At 40.8% G+C, this 20,612-nt stretch overlaps 2 protein-coding genes across 3 annotated transcripts in view; one reads left to right on the forward strand and one right to left on the reverse strand.

The window, feature by feature from the left end:
* Positions 1-1,468: 1,468 nt before the first annotated feature.
* ERH (ERH mRNA splicing and mitosis factor) lies at positions 1,469-16,030 on the reverse strand. The gene is made up of 4 exons (XM_072839069.1): positions 15,857-16,030; positions 13,187-13,274; positions 6,210-6,330; positions 1,469-1,969 (listed from the first exon to the last, which is right to left on the reverse strand). The coding sequence occupies exons 1-4, from the start codon at positions 16,013-16,015 to the stop codon at positions 1,867-1,869; spliced, it is 471 nt and encodes a 156-aa protein (XP_072695170.1). The 5' UTR covers positions 16,016-16,030; the 3' UTR covers positions 1,469-1,866.
* A 99-nt stretch (positions 16,031-16,129) lies between these two features.
* The window catches only part of SLC39A9 (solute carrier family 39 member 9), a 43,798-nt gene continuing 39,315 nt past the window's right edge, over positions 16,130-20,612 (forward strand). Inside the window, exon 1 of one of the 2 annotated variants that reach the window (XM_072839068.1) lies at positions 16,130-17,112. In XM_072839068.1, coding sequence (XP_072695169.1) covers positions 17,017-17,112 — 96 coding nt within the window. In that variant the 5' untranslated portion in view covers positions 16,130-17,016. The remainder of the gene's footprint in view (positions 17,113-20,612) is intronic. The other variant, XM_072839067.1, reaches the window with a different exon arrangement.

Here is a 20,612-nt window from a genome sequence, read left to right on the forward strand (position 1 = left end):
TCTCATGAATAAATAAATAAAATCTTAAAAAAAAAAAATGCTCAGGTATATAAAGTAAGATGGATAAGAGAATCAATTTTGTAATTTGTCTGGTAGGTCTCACTTGTAGGTAGCAATGTAAAATATCATCGTATGAACAGAAATCAAACCTGTTTTACTTGTGGTTGGGGAAAGACCAATCAATACACCAACTCTTTTTTTTTTTTTTTTTTAATTTATGATAAGCACACAGTGAGAGAGAGAGAGAGGCAGAGACATAGGCAGAGGGAGAAGCAGGCTCCATGCACCGGGACCCCGATGTGGGACTCGATCCCGGGTCTCCAGGATCGCGCCCTGGGCCAAAGGCAGGCGCCAAACCGCTGCACCACCCAGGAATCCCCCAATACACCAACTCTTTAACAACAGGGAACAGTGGCTGTAGTTTGGCCAAATCACTGAAGATTTTATCAGACTTCACCTCAATGACAAAAGGCTACCTCTCCTTTCTGTGTAATGCTGGACATAAATGTGAATTTCCACCTTGATCCAGTCCTATTCTTTCATAAGCCTTATGAAGAATGATCCAAAATACTGGTCCCAACAAACAAACAAACAAAAATAATACTGGTCCCTTCCTCTTTGCTCTCATCACCCAACATCTAAGACTCAGATGTTTTCCACTTAGAAAATCCTATTTTCTTCCGCAAGCCCAATATCAGAATCTTGATATTCAGAATTGTATCTGAATGTTTGCATACTTGATGACTAGAGGTACAGTACAGTGTATGTTCAAGTCACAATGTCACTCCTTACATTAAAAGCAAGATTATCTTGTCCTTTTCTGCAGTCTTTCCATCCACCCTTACATTACAGCTTTCATATTGGAGTGGTAAACAGTGTTCAACTACTGAAGGCTATGAGAAGGACACAAGAACCTCCCAGAAAGAGTATGTGACCAAAATTAAGAAACTAACCTGGCTACTTCTGTAGACAAGATATGTCACCAGAAAAATCTTCTATAATGTTTGTATCAATAGCAAGCACAAACCTTGGAGCTACAATTGAGACTTACTTATGAAAGGCTGGAAAAATAAGGTAACAGCTTGTTAGTTTCACATAAACCACAGTGAAATGTATTCATCACATACATTAGCTTTCTTCAAATTCTTTTGTGTGGCAGCCTACTGGTTTTGAAACAGATAATGCTTTGTAAGAAAATTTTTTTTTTTTTTTTTTTAGATTCCAACCATTCATTCATGAGGGACACAGAGACAGACAGAGGCAGAGACACAGGCAGAGGGAGAAGCAGGCTCCCTGCAAGGAGCCCATGTGGGACTTGATCCTGGACCCAGGGATCCAAAGGCAGATGCTCAACTGCTGAGCTACCCAGGCACCCTGCTTTGTGAGGAAATTCAATGTTCAGAGACCCCCCCAAAAAATAAAAGAAATAAAAAAGAAAAGAAAAAGAAAAAATCACTCAAGGGGAAAATATAACTAAAGAACATTTATTCATTTTTTTCACTAAGACTTTATCTTGAGGACATAACTAAACTGTCACCAGCCCCCCACCCCAACCTGAAGGGTTAGTACAATGAATGTTATAAAGCAGATATGAACAGTTTGAAGGACTGGAACCAACATTAACTGACAAACAACTTCCATCTAAATTATCATAAAAATGTTTAAGTAAAAAAAAAAAGGGAGGGAAAGGGGGCGATGGGGGTTTCAGATTGAACAAGATCCTTACATTTCATCTAATACATTCAATCCTGACTAGAGTATACCAAAATGGAAACAGGATTACTATAATACAAAACTTCCACTACAGCACGCTGTACACACCTGTGTTCCAAGCCCACCCCCATCCCCCTGCTGCTTCCAACTCCACTATTTCCCAGCCTGTTGGGCCTGCCGACGAAGGAGAACGTAGATCTTCTCTTTAATCCAGTCTTTGTTATATGGCTGGTATGTCTGGGTATCAGCTCGGTAACTGAGGAACAGAAAGGTAAAAGCAAAGTTATAAGGGTCAATTACTGTTGTGTTTTTAAAACTCTAAATTATAACTGCTCAATGATGGCACAGGTGTGCATGTTTGTACATGAACTTAATAAAAACAAAAGATCTGGGGTGTCTGGGTGGCTCCATCAGTAAGGCATCTGCCTTCGGCTCAGGTTGTGATCCCAGGGTCCTCGGATTGAGCATCACACAGGGCTCGCTGCTCAGTGGGGAGCCTGCATCTGTTGCTATCTCTTTCTCTCTGAAATAAAATCTTTAAAAAAATAAATAAATAGATAAAAGATCTGCTTACATTACTGTTGGATTTTAAGCGACAGGAACTTTAGACCACCAAGTATGAGCTTACAGCAGAAAAAGAAACCAATGTCTAGAAATCTTAAGTTAAATGCTCAATGTGTTACATATCTACTTTTTGACAGAGTATGACCAGAAAAAGTGTGTTCTTTCTCCTACCTAGTTACAACTTTTACTGTTTCTTTAGTAATTAAAAAAATTAAAAAACAGGGATCCCTGGGTGGCGCAGCGGTTTGGCGCCTGCCTTTGGCCCAGGGCGCGATCCCGGAGATTCGGGATCGAATCCCACGTCAGGCTCCCGGTGCATGGAGCCTGCTTCTCCCTCTGCCTGTGTCTCTGCCTCTCTCTCTCTCTCACTGTGTGCCTATCATGAATAAAAAAAATAAAATAAAATAAAAAAAAAATAAAAAACAAAAAACAATGGTACAAACTTGAGTTTGCTGAATTTATTTAGAATTAACTAAAAATCTTTTTTTTTAATTTTTATTTATTTATGATAGTCAGAGAGAGAAAGAGGCAGAGACACAGGCAGAGGGAGAAGCAGGCTCCATGCACCGGGAGCCCGACATGGGATTCGATCCCGGGTCTCCAGGATCGCACCCTGGGCCAAAGGCAGGCACTAAACCGCTGCGCCACCCAGGGATCCCCTAGAATTAACTAAAAATCTTTAAAAAACATGTTACTACCACAAAGATTTCTTCCCTGTAAAGTATTAAGGAAGTCTTTTAACCTATATTTCAGGATTTGTTTTTTGTTTTTTTTTAAGTTTATTTGAGAGAGGGAGCACGTGTGTGTGCACAAAAGCACGGGTAGGGGCAGAGAGGGAGGGAGAAGCAGACTCCCCACTGAGCAGGGAGACTGATGTGGGATTGGATGCCAGGACCTGAGATCGTGACATGGACGGAAGGCAGACACTTAAACAACTGAGCCACCCAAGTGCCCCAGAATTTGCTTTTTAAAGTAAATCGTGTTAGAGGCTGGTAGAGAATTATTAGAAGATGTAACAAGCTTCAAAATGGCTCTAATCAGAAGAGGAGGGTCAAGAGAAACAACCAGCAGCATTAACAATGAGACTCCATAGGGACTCCAGGGGTTCTGAGGCCAAGGTATCACTGAATAACCAACCACTCGTATCTTTAGAAGACTCAAATAGTACAAACATTTCAGGTGATCTACCACTGAAATCTGGTTGGTTAATAAAATCATTTTTTGAGGTAAAAAACTAAGGCTAGAGTATAAAAAAAAGCAGACAATAAGTAGAGATTGCACAAATACAAACTATATCAGTGTTTCAAAGCCATGCGCACCATGTGGTCGAAACACTACATGGCACCCCAGAGAGACAAAGATGGACTTAGACTAAAGAATTAAAAAACAAAAACACCAAAACCCCCCAAAACCAACAACCAAACTTAGGGATATTTTAGAAAAACAAAATATCTAATTTATCAGTTATTTATCTGAACCAGAAGTTTCATTTAACTTCCCAGCAAAGAAATCATACACAAATGATAATACTAATGATTAAGTTACAAACTGCTAGGTATTACTTTAAGTACTTACCTAAATACACTCACTCAATCCTTATTACAACCCTGAGAGTAGATACTATTACCCCCACTCTTTTTAAAAAAGGAGGAAATCAAAAAACAAGCGACTTATTAGGTCAAAGAACAGCAACTTATTAGCTAAAGTGACTTGGGCAAGTAGCAGAAGCTTAAAACACTCCTGGACCAGTCCTCCCTCCACTACTGAGCTAGAAACCTATGCTCCAACTTTTGGCATGACAGACAAATTCCAAAGGAGGAACGTTTTATACCATTATCGTATTCTTCCCCTGAATAGTAAGGGCAGAATCTGGTTTATTAAAAATGCATAAACTTTCTACTTTTACAAAACGCTTAACCAAAATAAATGATTTAAAAAATTTTTAAATGTCCTTTTGTTATAATGAGAAATATTCAAAAAGGTCAAATAATTTCCTTTGAATATTTGTTATTCATGCTTAATTAAATAAGGGTTAGTCTAGTCTGCTTCAGATATGGTAGACTATAATATTTACGTCAACGTTGGAGAAGAACTTAACAAAGAACTGGGGTGCCTGGGTGGCTCAGATGGTTAAGCATCTGCCTTTGACTGAGGTCATGGTCTTGGGGTCCTGGGATCAAGCCCTGCGTGGGGGGGTGTCCCCTGCTCAGTCTGCTCGCTCTCTCTCAAATGAATAAAATATTTTTTTAAAAACCAAAAATTTTGGGATCCCTGGGTGGCGCAGTGGTTTGGCGCCTGCCTTTGGCCCAGGGCGCGATCCTGGAGACCCGGGATCGAGTCCCACGTCGGGCTCCCGGTGCATGGAGCCTGCTTCTCCCTCTGCCTCTCTCTCTCTCTCTCTCTCTGTGTGTGTGACTATCATAAAATAAATTAAAAAAAAAAAAAAAAAAAACCAAAAATTTTCAGAGCCATATCAGGGTCAGACAGACTTACTTAAAATTTCATTTATTTGAAAGAAAGAAAAAACGCACAGGGAGAGGGACAAGCAGACTCTGCACTGAGTGTGGAGCCCACTCTGAGATCATGCCCTGAGATGAAATCAAGAGTCGGAGGCTTATCTGACTGAGCCACCAGGTGCCCCAATAAAATTTTCATATTGGGGTGCCCGGACAGTCCAGGTCATGATCTCAGGGTCCTGGGATCAAGTTCTGCGTCAGGCTCTACACTTAGCAGAGTGTCTGCTTGACCCTCTCCTATCCGTCTCTCACCAATCAGGTTCTCTCAAATAAATAAAATCTTTAAAAACAAAACAAAAAAACTTTTTTTTAAAAATAAAAAAACAAAACAAAACAATTTTCTTATTAACACATTTCATTAAAGACCAGATCTGAATCACTGGAATGTTTTACATTATCAAAATAGAACTCAAATATTCCAAGGAAATATAAGTTTTCAACAGGAATCTTTGGTGGGATCCCAAGTCCTGACCTGATCCCAGTCATAATCCAGGAAGCAGAGAAAATGCCTGAGTTGGACATTATATATTTTTCAAAAACATATTTACTTCTAGGACAGTATCTGGCATGTAATATTCAAGCACCTGATGACACATTATAAGGTATTCTCACTTTCCTTTATCATGAAAACAGAATCATCTCAGTTTTTTTTTTTTTAAAGATTTATTTATTTATTTATTCATGATAGATAGAAAGAGAGAGGAGAAGCAGAGACACAGGAGGAAGGAGAAGCAGGCTCCATGCCGGGAGCCTGACACAGGACTCGATCCCGGGAATCCAGGATCGCACCCTGGGCCAAAGGTTGGGGCCAAACCGCTGAGCCACCCAGGGATCCCAGAATCATCTTAGTTTTAATCCAAAGCCAACTGCTTTAAAACGACAATGATGGGGCAGCCTGGGTGTAGCACTGCCTTCCGCTCAGGGTGTGATCCTGGAGACCCCGGGATTGAGTCCCACATTGGGCTCCCTGCATGGGGCCTGCTTCTCCTTCTGCCTGTGTCTCTGCCACCCCCTCCCCGCCCCCCGCCGTGTCTCTCATGAATAAATAAATAAAATCTTAAAAAACAAAAAAATTGACAATGACTTTGAGGGGAAAAAACCTAAAACAGAACAACAAAACAACACCTAAGACTATTTGGTTTAAAAAGACCAAGAATCAGGACTTTGAACTTCTTAGCATTTTCTCTGGATACTAACTGTCAACAATTAGCAAAATTCTTAAGCTTTTCCTGTGCCTTTGGCTTTATGTTGCCAAATTAACTTGAGCCATATGTAGATGAAATATTACTGCACAGCAGCCAAACTGCAAAGATCAGGGTCAGGTACAGAGTATACTTGCAATACCACAAATCACCTCCAACAGCTGGATAAAGAACAGAAACATACACCTTAAGAGAGACGGTGGCTAATACTTACACAAGGCAGCTGAGGTCGGCCAGATCGTCAATAAAATCAAACAACTGGCTGATATCATATGTGATAGAGGGGCTGTTGGGATTCATTCTCTTCAGATGTTCTTCATACATTTTACAAACGCCTAAGGAGAAAAATCAAGATCTTACAAACTATATAAACTTCAGACATGAATAGCACATACATAACACTATACACACACACACACACACACACACACACACACACACACACATATATATATATATATAAAACAATGCCTTAGGGATCCCTGGGTGGCGCAGCGGTTTGGCGCCTGTCTTTGGCCCGGGGCGCGATCCTGGAGACCCGGGATCGAATCCCATGTCGGGCTCCCGGTGCATGGAGCCTGCTTCTCCCTCTGCCTGTGTCTCTGCCTCTCTCTCTCTCTCTCTCTCTCTCTCTCTCTCTGTGTGACTATCATAAATAAATAAAAATTAAAAAAAAAAAAACAATGCCATAATATTTCATTTTTATTTTTTAAAGGATTTTTTTTTATTTTAAAAATTATATTTATTCATGAGACACAGAGACACAAGGCAGAGGGAGAAGCAGGCTCCATGCAGGGAGCCCGATGTGGGACTTGATCCTTGGTCTCCAGGATCACACCTGGGGCTGAAGGCAGCGCTAAACCACTGAGCCAGCCAGGCTGCCCAGGATTTTATTTTTAAGTAATCTCTTCACCTAATGTGGGGCTTGAGCCTACAACCCTGCGATCAAGAGTTGCATACTCCACTGACTGAGCCAGCCAAGCACCCTCACATTTTATTTTTATTTATTTATTTAAATGGATTTAGTCTTTTTTTTTTTTTTTTTTTTAATGATAGTCACAGAGAGAGAAAGAGAGAGAGGCAGAGACACAGGCAGAGGGAGAAGCAGGCTCCATGCACCGGGAGCCCTATGTGGGACTTGATCCCGGGTCTCCAGGATCGCGCCCTAGGCCAAAGGCAGGCGCCAAACCGCTGCGCCACCCAGGGATCCCATTTTATTTTTAAAAGTCAGGCTGGGAAAATAACAAGTTGGTCACTTTTGTTTTAGTATTTGTCACTAGTAAATTATCTTTTAATTTTATGTATTTGCCAGAATGTTAAGTATTTTATGCCTTTAAAATAGAATAAAATGATTACTTCAAGTCATTAGGTCTAAAAGAACTTTAAAGGCCTGTCACATGAGAATTCAAACAAGTGATGACGCTGTAGGTCTTACCAGGTTTTCCCTTTTCTTTTAAACATTTTTTAAAAAGATTTACTTATTTAAAGATTTTATTTATTTATTTATTCATGAGAGACAGAGAGAGAGAGGCAGAGACAGGGAGCCTGATGTGGGACTCAATCCTGGGACTCCAGGATCACACCTTGGGCCAAAGGCAGGCACTAAACCACTGAGCCACCTAGGCGTCCCCTTTTAAAGATTTTATTTATTGATTTGAGAGAGAAAGAAGAGCAAGAGGGGAGAGCATGAGTGGGGGGAGGAGCAGAGGGAGAAGCAGATTTCCTACTGAGCAGGGAACCTGAAGTGGAGCTGGATCCCAGGACCCAAGGATCATGGCCTAAGCCAAAGGCAGATGCTTAACCAACTGAACAACCCAGGAGCTCCCAGGTTTTTCAATAAACAAATATTCCTAAAGCCTCTGTAAATAAAGAAAAACACCACACTTGGGAAAGATGGATGACAAAGAGGCTTTTCCATTCTGCTTTCAAATTTTGATACAATGCAAAAACAAATGAACAAAAACAAAACTGGCACTGAGGAAGAGATTATCATAAGAGTATTTTACTCAAGAGGCTGGACTCTGGATTCAGAGAGTTGAATTCTAGCTCTGTCCTTTACTAACGACTCCACCCCCAGAATCCTACCTGTCAAATGGTAAGGACAATATTCTCCATGGAGCTATGGGGAAGATTATATGAAATGATGCATATAAAAGCATTAGCACATGTAAGAGCACAGAAGTACTCAAACACAAGTCATAAAAAGACATAAAATGAACAAAATCATTGATAGCAAGCACACATTCTTAACCTTATTATCTAAGGAGCATATTATTTTTTATTCAGTGACATATCTTCTCTTGTTCCCACAAAATGGAAACATAACCTTTTCTGTCCATTCTCACTATCAAATGTTTTTAATACTCTTACAATGAATGAACAAATAAATGTCATCTGGGAAAACATGTCCTATCCTTTACGCTCAGGTCCTTTATGTACCTCTAAATTGATTTTATAAATTTCCCAATAGAAAGTAATATTCAACTACAGATCTATGAAAAGCTGAGTTAGGGTTTTTGACTGGTACTTTCCCCACACTGTGATCAAAGAGTATCACTCATGAGTTATCAAAGAGAAAGGTAAAGGTGGAAAGGAAATAATCAGAAAAATAAATTCACCATTTATCTTAAAAAGGCACTGACCCATTGCTACAATCATACTTAATGGTGAAAGACTGGAAACTTTCCCACTGAGATTAGGAAGCACACCAGAATATCTACTCTTGTTATTTATAGTCAACATCATTGTACTAGAGGTTCTGGCCAGGGTAATTTGACAAGAAAAAGAAACAACAGGCATTCAGATCAGGGGAAAAAAGGAAGTGCAACTATCTCTCTTCACAGAGGACACAATCTTATACACAGAACATCCTAAGGAAACCACACACACACACACACACACACACACAAAACCATTAGGACAAACAATTGAATGCAACAGAATTGCAGGATGTAAGTTCATATACAAAATTCAACTCTATTTCTAAGCTCCAATAATGAACTATCTGAAGATGAAATTAAGAAAATGGCTCCATTTACAATAGCATCAAAAAATAAAATTCTTAAGAATAAATTTAATTTAGGGAACACCTGGGTGGCTCAGCAGTTGAGCATCTGCCTTTGGCTCAGGGTGTGATCCTGGAGTTCCGGAATCAAGTCCCACATTAGGCTCCTTGTGGGGACCTGCTTCTCCCTTATAAATAAATAAATTTTTTTAAAGATTTTATTTATTTATTCATGAGAGAGACAGAGAGAGAGAGAGAGAGAGGCAGAGACATAGGTGGACGGAGAAGCAGGCTCCATGCAGGGAGCCCGATGTGGGACTCGATCCCGAACTCTGGGATCACACGAGCCAAAGGCAGATGCCCAACCACTGAACTACTCAGGCGTCCCAATACAAAGATAACTCGATGAAGAAAGAATTGTCTTTTCAACAAATGGTGCCAAAAGAATAAAGTTGGGTCCACACTTCACATTATATATAAATAATCAAAATGGCCCAGAGACCTAAATGTAAGAGCCCAGCTATAACACATTTGGAAGAAAACACAAGCACAAATTTTCCTGACTGAACAAGGCAATGGCTTCTCAGATATGGCACCAAAACTATGAACATTAGAAAAAAAACATATAAATTGGAGTTCATCAAAATTTATAAATTTTTTTTATTTATTTATGATAGTCACACACACACACACAGAGAGAGAGAGAGAGAGAGAGAGAGAGAGAGAGAGGCAGGCAGAGACACAGGCAGAGGGAGAAGCAGGCTCCATGCACCGGGAGCCCGACATGGGATTCGATCCCGGGTCTCCAGGATCGCGCCCTGGGCCAAAAGCAGGCGCTAAACCGCTGCGCCACCCAGGGATCCCAGAGTTCATCAAAATTTAAACCTTTGGTGCTTCAAGGACACTATCGAGAAAGTGAAAAGACAAGACACAGACTAGGAGGAAATCTCTGCAAAACATATTATCTGATAAAGAATTAGTATCCAAGACATACAAAGAACTTATAAAACTCAACAATAAAAAAAATAAACACCTCATCTAAAAAGTGGGTTAGGGTTCTGAACAGACACCTTACCAAGGAAAATATACAAATGGCAAATAACTATTATAAAAAGATACACAACATATCATTAGAAAACTACAAATTAAAATGAGTTATCACTATATACCTATCAGAATCACAGAAATCCAGAACACTGACAGCACCAAATGTGGAGAAGAATGTGGAGCAATAGGAATTCTCATTCATTGCTGGTGAGAACACAGAATGGCACAGCCACATCTGAAGACAGTGTGTCAGCTTTTTACAAAGCTAAACACAATCTTACCATATGATGCAATGATCACATTCCTCAGCATTTACCTAAAGGGGTTGAAAACTTAGGCGCACATGAATGTTTGTAGCAGTTTTATTGTAACTGCCAATACGAGAAAGCAATTATGATGTCCTTTGGTGGGTAAATGGATAACCAAACTGTGGTATATCCAAATGATGGATTACTCAGAAATAAAAAGAAATGAGCTAGCTACCAGGCCATGAAGATATGGAAGAACCTTAAAAGGACACTCTTTTGGGACATCTGCATGGTTCAATTGGTTAAGCATATGACTTCAGCTCAAATCTCCATCTTAGGACTCTGAGATCCCCACTCAGTGGGGAATCTGCTGCTCTCTCTCTCTCTCTCTCTGCCCCTCCCCCTGCTTGTGCCCCTTCTAATACATAAATTAAGATCTTAAAAAACAAAAACAAAAAACCACTGTTTTGTGAAAGAGCCAACCTGAAAAAGCTATATACTACATAATTTCAACTACAGGACATTTTGGAAAAGGTTGACACTATGGAGGCATTTAAAAGACCAGTGGTTGCCAGAGATTTGTGGGGAGGAACAGGTAAAGCACCAGAGATTTTTCAGGGCAGTAAATGGTAGATACTTGTCAGTATTATAAATAAATCAAAACCCGTAAGATGTCCAAAACAAAGACTGAACACTAAAATAAACTATGGCCTTTAGTCAATAATGTATCAGTATTGGCTCTATAGTTGTAACTAATGTATCACACTAATATAGAATATAAGTAAGAGAAACTGAAAAGAGAGAGTAGGGAAGAAGGGGTGTGATGGAATTCTCTGTACTTTGAACCAATTTTCCTGTAAGCCTACAACTATCCTAAAAAACTTAATTTAAAAAGACATGGAAGAACCTTAAATGCATATTGCTAAATGAAACAAGACCGTCCAACTCTGACATTCTGAAAAAGGCAAAACTATGGAGGTGGCAAGGAGACCAACAGTTGCCAGGACAGCAGAAGGTGAAGTAGGGATGAATGAACAAGTGCAGCACAGGGATTTTTAGGTAAGTGAAAATTATTCTGTATGATACTGTAACGATGAATATATGTTATGCATCTAGTAAAATCCACAGAACTGTACAACATGAAGGGCCCAATATAAGCTTTAGTTAATAACAGATTTTAGTTAACAGTAGACTTTAGTTAGTAATAATAATGTAGCAATATTGGGTTTACCAGGGCACCTGGGTGGCTCAGTTGGTTAAGCATCTGCCTTCGGCGGCTCAGGTCATGATCTTAGGATACTGGGATCAAGCCCAAGCTGGGTTCCCTGCTTAGCAGGGTGTCTGCTTCTCCCTCTGCCCCTCTCCCCCTCTCCCCGCTTGTTTGCATGGGCACTCTCTCTCTCACAAATAAATAATCCTTAAAAAAAAAAAATACTGGTTTCATCAACTGCAACAAACGTACCACATCAACGTTAAGCGTTATTATTATTTTTGTTAAGGTGTTATTAATGGGAGACACTGTGGAGGTGAGGAAAGGGAGTACGTTAGGAACCCTGTATTTTCTGTTCAGTTTTTCTGTAAACCTTGAGCTGCTCTAGAAATAAAGTGTATTAATGAAAAAGAAAGTTAGGATTCATTAAAATAGCAAAGGTTGGCAGAGTATTGTGAAATTAAAGACCAAACATAATACAGGTAAGACAATAATGTGCTAAGGCAGAACGTGCACAGAGTCTACCTGAATGGTCAGCAAAGGAAAGGTCCTAAAATGAGGGAAGGACAAGAGCTGCTCTTCTTTGAAAATTAAGAGAATCTACAATCAGGAAGGCATGGTACCAATTACCTAGAAGCTGTCTCTAATTATTACCAGTAGTTTTTTCCCCCCACAGATCTACCCATTGTTGGCTTTATAAGGACAGATTTTAAGGCTAACCCAGTTAGCTCTGGATAATCAACAAATTCAAGGACATGCCCAATTGCAAAAACAGTGACTATAAAATCTTTATAGAAAGAAGTGAAGAACCGGAATCCCTGGGTGGCGCAGCGGTTTAGCCCTGCCTTTGGCCCAGGGCGAGATCCTGGAGACCCGGGATCGAATCCCACGTCAGGCTCCTGGCGCATGGAGCCTACTTCTCCCTCTGCCTATGTCTCTGCCTCTCTCTCTCTCTATCATAAATAAATAATTAAAAAAAAAAAAAAAGAAAGAAGAACGGACAATTTGCTAAAAAGGGTGCAGAATGTGCACAACTGGTTTACTCGATATAATGATTAAATGTAAGGATGAATCCAATTTGTGATGATCCAATCTATGCGCTCTCATCTAATGGTTTACTGAGTAAAGCAGCATTAAGGGCTAATAGTTCCCTTCAGGGTGGTGTCAGCTTATCAAGTACACAATAAATTATACTTATTTGGTTCCATTTGCCTTTATTCTCTGAGCTAATTTTTATCTTCTAACGCTGATGGAGTATACTCAAACCTCAAAAGCTTTTAATGCTTATTTGTTCAATCAGCAGACTAATAGGTTCTGAAGGTATCCCTAGAGCCTGTCTTAACAACTCTATAGTGTTTGAGTCTAACCAGAATACACAAGAACTGTAAGATATTTACATAATGAATAACGGAATATCAACAGAGGGAGGCTTCAGAAGGCCATTCACTGTAATCACGGGAGCTGGATTTAAAAAAAAAATACTTGCAGCAGAAGGACAATACCTATAATCAATGTTTCAATTTTCAACAAATACGGTCCCTAGTATCTTCTTCCTTCCTGGCTCAAATTAATAACTTGAGAAATCTGGAGGAAAAACAAGCCTAGTTCCTAAATGAGACATATTCTAATAGTGAAGATCAAGAAAACAAAAATAAAAACTCTTCATTAGTGCTTAAACTCACCTTCCATGCATTCATTCACAGATTCATAGTCAGCGTAAGTTCTGCCTTCTGGCCTCTTGGTAGGCTGTACCAGCAAAATGGTGTGAGACTGCAGGGAGAAAAGGGATTTCAATTTAAGTTTCTAACTCATATTTGAGAAATTCATAGTATGATATAAAATCTCTAGTCATGACACAAATGATCATTGGTTATTAATGCACTATTAATCAGGGTGCTCTTCTTACATTTATGCTTTTGTTCAAGTGTGGTGTCAGATGATGGCTGAACAACTCTGTAAGGTCTCTTCGGACTCCCTGTCCTTAAGGGCTGCTTTCTGCAACTGTTGTACTTACTGCCTCTAAGCATTCAGCATGAGTTACCTTCTACTGTTTTTTCTTCCTTTCTTCCCAACTAGATTATAAACCCACTTAGATTTTCTATCTCCACTGGTCACTTTCTATCTCCAGCCCTATTAAGTGCCTTAAAAAAAAAAAAAATTTATTCGTTCATGAGACATACAGAGAGAAAGAGACATAGGCAGAGGGAGAAGCAGGCTCCCTGTGGGGAGCCCGATGTGGGACTTTGACAACCTGAGTCAAAGGCAGCCATTCAACTACTGAGCCACCCAGGTGCCCCTATTAATTGCTTTAATAAAAATTTAGAAGTAGGCTGAGAAAAAGAGAAATACTATTTATGACTGTAAGTAGTGGATCTATGTTCTTTTTCTATCCTTAGCACAATAACGGAGTCACAATAGTCGTATCAGTCACTACTATTTAATTTTGTTCTCATTCTGATGAAAATTAAGGGACTAATTTACTTCAAAAAAGTAATGATATGCAAACGGCTATTCAATACGCTACTTTTTACATCTAGTCTTAAAGTGAACTTCTGAGAAAGCTCACTATTTTCAATACTTAGTACTCAAAGACAACGATTAAAAACGAAGAAAAAAAATGACTAAATTTACAAAACTGTAGCTGAAATGGGTATTGTTTTTAAGTGGCAGTATTTTGCTTTTAACATTTTAAGACCAGAAAGCTTCCCAAACCAGTTTTGGTCACTTTCTTTTTACTGGAGCTATCTCCAAAGCCGTTTGGTTTTATTAAAAAAAAACAAATATGTATGCAAAATACAAGTACACGTAAACAAATACATATATACTTCTCACAACAGAAAAATAAGGTTGCAAAACCTAAGTCAGGAAAAGGTACACAGATATACTTTAATAAAATCCTTATTCTGATTACCAAGCAGATGTAAACCACTTTAATGAATAGTTAATCTGGTCCTACTCTTAAAATTCTTACACATGAACTGAGTCATCCTTCTACTGCTACAGAAATATTACAATACACAGGACTAGGTCATTAGCTTCAGGTGCTTCTGCCAAACTACCAAAAAACCCCACAAAAAATCCCCACCCCTTGAAGCTTGTCTTTAATAAAGCAGAAGTACATACGACGACTGAACCAATAATTGTTTGCTTTATCTACAAATTCGTAGCTCTTAAAGCCACTTGGACTGAGAAGGTATTATCACTGCTATTTGCTCACCCAGAAAGGCTCCGTTGGTATTAACTGCTGTCCCTTCCTTAGATTTGAATCTTACCATTATAACACGTTACCAAAGAGTGACATAAAGGGCAGAGAAAGAAGGGAAACTCAGAGATACAGAGTCTTCCAAAAGTCACACTGCCAATTATGACGAAACAAGAAAGAACTGGAGACCCAGCCTTCCGATTGCTCAGTCGCCTCTGGGAGACCACGTTGGGTCAAACACTTAAAAACACCTCACTTCAGAAAGGTGCAACCTCAGAGAGTTCCTTGTTAACAACAGCTGCGTAACCTGTTAACGTTTAACCCCAGCGATCAGAAAACCGAGGTTGAAGTGCGGAAGAACCACGATTCCTCATAATCCCTGTGGATCACCTTCTTTTTGGCGGAATTAAAAAAAATAATAGTAAATAAAAATGAAATAAAAAAAACAAAAAAAACAAAAACACGAACAAAATACCCACTCACTGCACTACCACCCCGATCCGATTCTAAGGAACCTGGACCCTCAGCTGAGCCCATCTTCTTTTCAGCTTTGAGTCCCAGAGAGAATGAGTAAGAACAGGATTGAGGGCCGGGAGAAACGCCAGATCAGGCCTCTGGGGTCTCGGAAAAGAGGGGAAAGAAACGTTGTATGTCTGTTTGAGGACGGAGCCCAGCAAAACAAAAGGGGATGCCTGAGAAAGCACGCTACAAAGCAAAGACGACCCCTCCCGGCCCACACGCTGGGCGCAGCACACCCCATCTGTCAGCTTCAGGCGCAGGTTTGTCAGACATCCCTCGGCCATTGTTCCCACATCGGGCCAGACTCTGGGGGAAAAGCGCAGCATCCCCACGCAGCTCGCGGGAGGAAGCGCATCCTCCGCACCGCACGCCTCGCCGGACCTCGGCCGCGGGCGCGCAAACGCAGGGCGGACCTGGGCGGACCCGGGCGGACCCGGGCGGACCCGGGCTCCGGGGCCTAGCGCCAGGCCCCGCGGCCCCGCGGCCCCGCGGCGGGAAGGGGAGAGGTCGCGCCACAAGCTGGCGGGCCGGGGAGCTGCACTCTCGCGCTGGATGGGCTGGGGACAAGATGTACACGGCTGGGATCGCCTCAGAGGCCGGGGGATCGGGGAGCCGCCGAGGCCTTTCTCACCATCGCGCCAAACTCTCTCGCCGCAGCCGCTGCCGACACCGCCGCCGCACACGAGCTTAGCCGCAACGCCGCCAACAGCCAATCCCCGCGAGAGGAGCCGCCGGAAGTCGTCAGAAACGCACCGCGAAAGAGCCTTTTGGACCATAGAAGCGAACACATTTCCGGCAGCTAGAGCGGATACCGACTCTGGCTCAGCCATCTTGGATAAGGGCGAGGAGCTAGATACAGGTAATTGCTCCAGAACTGGAAAAATAATCGTTTCTTCTCAAAAAAAAAAATCGTTTCTTCTCGAGACACGGTCTTCCATATTCTCGCCATTAGACGCACGACTAGAGTGAACACAGATATATATGGGCTCTGACACCAGACCTCTTTAATTAGCCCTACTCAAAAATGGCGGTAGCCTAAGAATCCCGGGCCATAGGTCGGTTGTAACCCGGAAGTACTCTTCTAAAGGAGGGGGCGGTGAAGCAATCCGGAAGTGGATGTAATGAAGAGGTGCCACTTGGCGGCCATGGCAGCTGTAGTATCGGTGGCTCCGGGTCGAGGCCCAGCGGAGTGGAGTAATATGGGCAGCACCGGGTATAGGGCAGAGACAGCTTTGTATCAGCTTCCCTGCTGAACCCCTAAGCCCATCGTTAGAGACCTGCGGGACTCTTTGCCCGTTCTAGACTCGGAGGAGAGTTTGCCGGGACTGGTGGGCTGGTCCCAGCCTGGGGGAAGACTGCCCCGGGGACGTAGGGGCGCCGGGAGAACGAACAAGTCTGCTCGAGTTTTCCTTTTTCTTGCTGCCATCTGGGACGTTGTCCGTGGAGGAAGTGGGCCCATTGTGCCACCCCTCCGACGATTGAAGAAATCGCTCTTTTGCATACCTTTAACCGTAAACCCCAGGGAATCCAGTGACTGGCATCTGAAAACGCAGGGGCCGGGACCTGAGATTGATGAAAGTTCTCTCTGGTGCTAATATCAGCAAAAAGGGGCTAGTTCCAGGCGCGTTCCAGAGAAAGGGGTTTCTGAACACATCTAGTGGGGAGGACGGACGACCTGGAAAGTCCCCTTGTTCTGTTGGAATCACTATACGCGTTTAAGAACCTAAGGACCCTTTGAGGCCCCTGAAAATTTGCAGTTCTGGTGGCGGTGGGCAAATAAAGGAGGACAGAATGGATGATTTCATCTCCATTAGTCTGCTCTCTCTGGCTATGTTGGTGGGATGTTACGTGGCTGGAATCGTTCCCTTGGCTGTTAATTTCTCTGAGGTAAGAAATTCTCAATTTTCTGTCAGCTTTCAGGATGGCTGGTAGGAAGTAGGGACAGTTGTAAAGAAAGGGAAGCTGCTTCCCCAACGTATCTCAGAGCTAAAGGTCTTACTAAGAAAGACTGTCTTCTAACAAGATACATAGAGGGGATCCCCGGGTGGCTCAGCGGTTTAGCACCTGCCTTTGGCCCAGGGCAGGATCCTGGGGCCCCGGGATCGAGTCCTGCATGGGGCGCCTTGCATGGAGCCTGCTTCTCCCTCTGCCTGTGTCTCTGCCTCTCTCTCTCTGTGTGTCTCTCATGAATAAATAAATAAAATCTTTAAAAAAATAAAAAAGATACATAGAATTTCATAATAGAAAGGAACCTTATTTTAAGCACCGGAGTCCTTAACGTGGGGTGGGCAGACCCCCTGGAGATCCTGGGGTACTCTGAATCTTGTGAAATTGCATACAAAAATTTAGGGCTCTGTGTATTTTCCTGGAAAGAAGCACCATAACGTTCTTTTGATTCCCAGGGATTCCAAGGAATCAAGGTTCCAGTTGCTCTCAAGAAATGTAAATGGAGACTATTATTTGTCCATATACGTAGAAATCAGTATTACTCCTCATTTGGAGAAAATAAAGCATAGTTTTTGTGGGGGGGAAGGTAGTCTTTTGGATTAGAATCCAAAAGTTTTCCGGCGTTTTGAATTTTTTTGTGTTAGAATGAAGATGAGAAAAATAGATTTTTAAAAAGATTTTATTTATATATTCATGAGAGAGACACAGAGAGAGGCGAAGACACAGGCAGAGGGAGAAGCAGGCTCCCTGTGGGGAGCCCCCTGCAAGACTTGATCACAGGACCCTGTGATCAGGACCTGAGCCAAAGGCAGACAGACGCTCAACCACTGAACCACCCAGGCATCCCTAAATCAGATTGTTCTTAACTCACATTTCCTTTTATTTATTTATTTAATTTTTTTTTTAAAGATTTATTTATTTGTTCATGAGAACACACAAAGAGAGAGAGGCGGAGACACAGGCGGAGGTAGAAGCAGGCTCCACGTAGGGAGCGGGACGTGGGACTTAATCCTGGGACTTCAGGATCATGCCCTGGGCCAAAGGCAGGCGCCAAACCGCTGAGCCACCCAGGGATCCCTCACATTTCCTTTTAAAGAAAGAGGGCACTAGAATGGATATTTGAAGTTGTTTCAGATCTGCTTAGAAATGAATTTTCTGTTAATATGTTTTAACATTTGGGTTAATTTGTTAATTTGTCATTACTCGACCAGCCATTAGTGAGGAAGAAAGATGAAACCATTGTTCAGTGAAAATGCAGATAAGTTCTTCATAAAGAGTTCACAACATGCACAGTGCTCAAAAGATTTAGTGAGGAAAAACTACTACATTCGGAGGGAACAGTATTTCATGAGTATCTTGGGGTTCAGCAGTAAAATAGGCCCAGTTTCACTGCCAGTCCTGAAAGAACTTCGTGAAAGAGCAAGCTGGTAGTCATACCAAAGCTACCCCACAGACTTTTACTTTGTTAGAGTAGCAGAGTATTTATTTTTATTATTATTGATTTGTGTCTATTCCCTCAAGGCAGCAGTTGGCTAGAGCTGAGTATCAGGAGATGGTCACAGCACTCCTTGGCCTTGAAGCCTACTTCACTCATTTGGGCCGCCTGTCCGGGGCTTTGTGAGCCTGCTTTATTCTGACGTGAACCATATTTTCGAATAGCTGCATTAGAATTTAATTGACCTTATTAGCACTGACATTTGTGAGATTTAAGTTGGTTTATATATTTAAAAACTGAGGTAACATTTATCAAAAATTATAGTTAATTCAAATAAATCAGTAAAACTTTTTATTTCTATAAAATGGTTAGAGCTTTTCCAATATCAGTATTTTCTTGAACTGTCTTGATTGATTTTTGTGATATGCAGGTATCTGCTATTTTCTTTTTCACTGAAACGAAATGTGTCCATGTGTGGTGTAACTAACCAAGGCATTAATAATCAGTATGATGTGTCATTTATGGCTATCTGAATTGATGGCCAAGTGGTCTTTTCCAACTGTAGGTCTTAAAATGCTATAAATCATATTCATAATGTCTGTTTATTATTGCAATAGGAACAGTGCATCGAGCTGTTAGAATAAAAATGAAAGTTACATATAACTTAGACATTTTAGAATTCAACTGTTTTCAGTCTTCTAGAAATTAAACATTTTTTTCTAGACAGATTATACTATTGTAGATTGATGTATCATGAAACTAGTGAGATGATAAATTTGTAAAAAATAAATTTCATTCACGGGGGCAGGGAAGCACAGTTTCTACTCTTAGAAAATAGCTCCCTAGGTTCCTACATTGGCTAAACTACTTTTTAAGGGAATCTGGCTTTTCTTAGGGACTAGGGTTATTATAAATAAAGAGACCAATAAATCTAATTTGTTTTACAGTTCATTTTCATGTAAATGAAAAGATATGCTATTTATTCATGTTCTTAATTTATCTGCTATTCTGTCATTCAGTACTATTTTTTTCCTCAGAATTTCTCAGATCTGGAATAAAAGTTCAAAAAACCATTAATTATGGCAGGATTATTATTTAGAAATGAGCTAAAATTAAGTAACCTGGAAATTGCTGTAGCAGTAGTGCCTACCTGCTGTATCTGACCATCTAAAAGAGGTTTATGTGACATTGATCTCTGTCACTTTTTTCAACATTCCTTGCCCCCAAACTAACTTTCTTGATGCTTTTCTAACTTCTTGCTTTCTGACATAGCGACTTTACCTTTATGCCTAAATGATTTCTAAAACAAAGGAAAAGATATCTGATTCTTGAAAGCACTTAATGAGTAAGTGATTTTCAGGATGCTCTCTTCTTCAAGCATATGGTAAGGAGAAAAAGTAAACTTATGAAGGAGGCCAAAGCATACCTTACATAAAGGAAGTCCCGTGTGGTGAAGGAGTTGGAACCTCTAGGTTGAGCACTATCTTATAATGTTAGATTCAGTTGTTAACGAGCTCCCTTTGGCTCTAAAGGAAAAAGCTGTGTAAGTAGGTTGGGAGCCTACAATTAACATTACCTAGAATTAACCCCGCTTAGCAGGTGCTCTGATTGATGAATGAAGTTAAACTATAAACCATGACCAAAATGGGATTTTAGATTGATTATCTGAGGATTGTTACTTATCTGAGTATGTCTCCTCTTTGCCACAGAGCTGGTAACATGAGCAAGCTGTTTGCACCAGAGCTCTAGGGCAGTGCTCCTTCAACGATCTGATAAATGACTAGTTTTTGTTTTTGTTTAATCTCCATTCCATTGCAGACCAATATATATAAATATATTGAATACAAATTAAATACTAAGAAAATGAAATGGAAAAAAAGACATATAAAATATAAGCCCCAATGTAGTGTTATGTTTAATAGATACACTTCAGTATGTTTGTTACTCCTATAATTATAATATTCGTATTCTATAAGATACTTTGAAGGCTTAGTCTCAGTTTATA

The sequence above is a fragment of the Canis lupus genome, chromosome 9 (assembly GCF_048164855.1).
Source record: "Canis lupus baileyi chromosome 9, mCanLup2.hap1, whole genome shotgun sequence".
NCBI classification, from domain to species: Eukaryota; Metazoa; Chordata; class Mammalia; order Carnivora; family Canidae; genus Canis; species Canis lupus.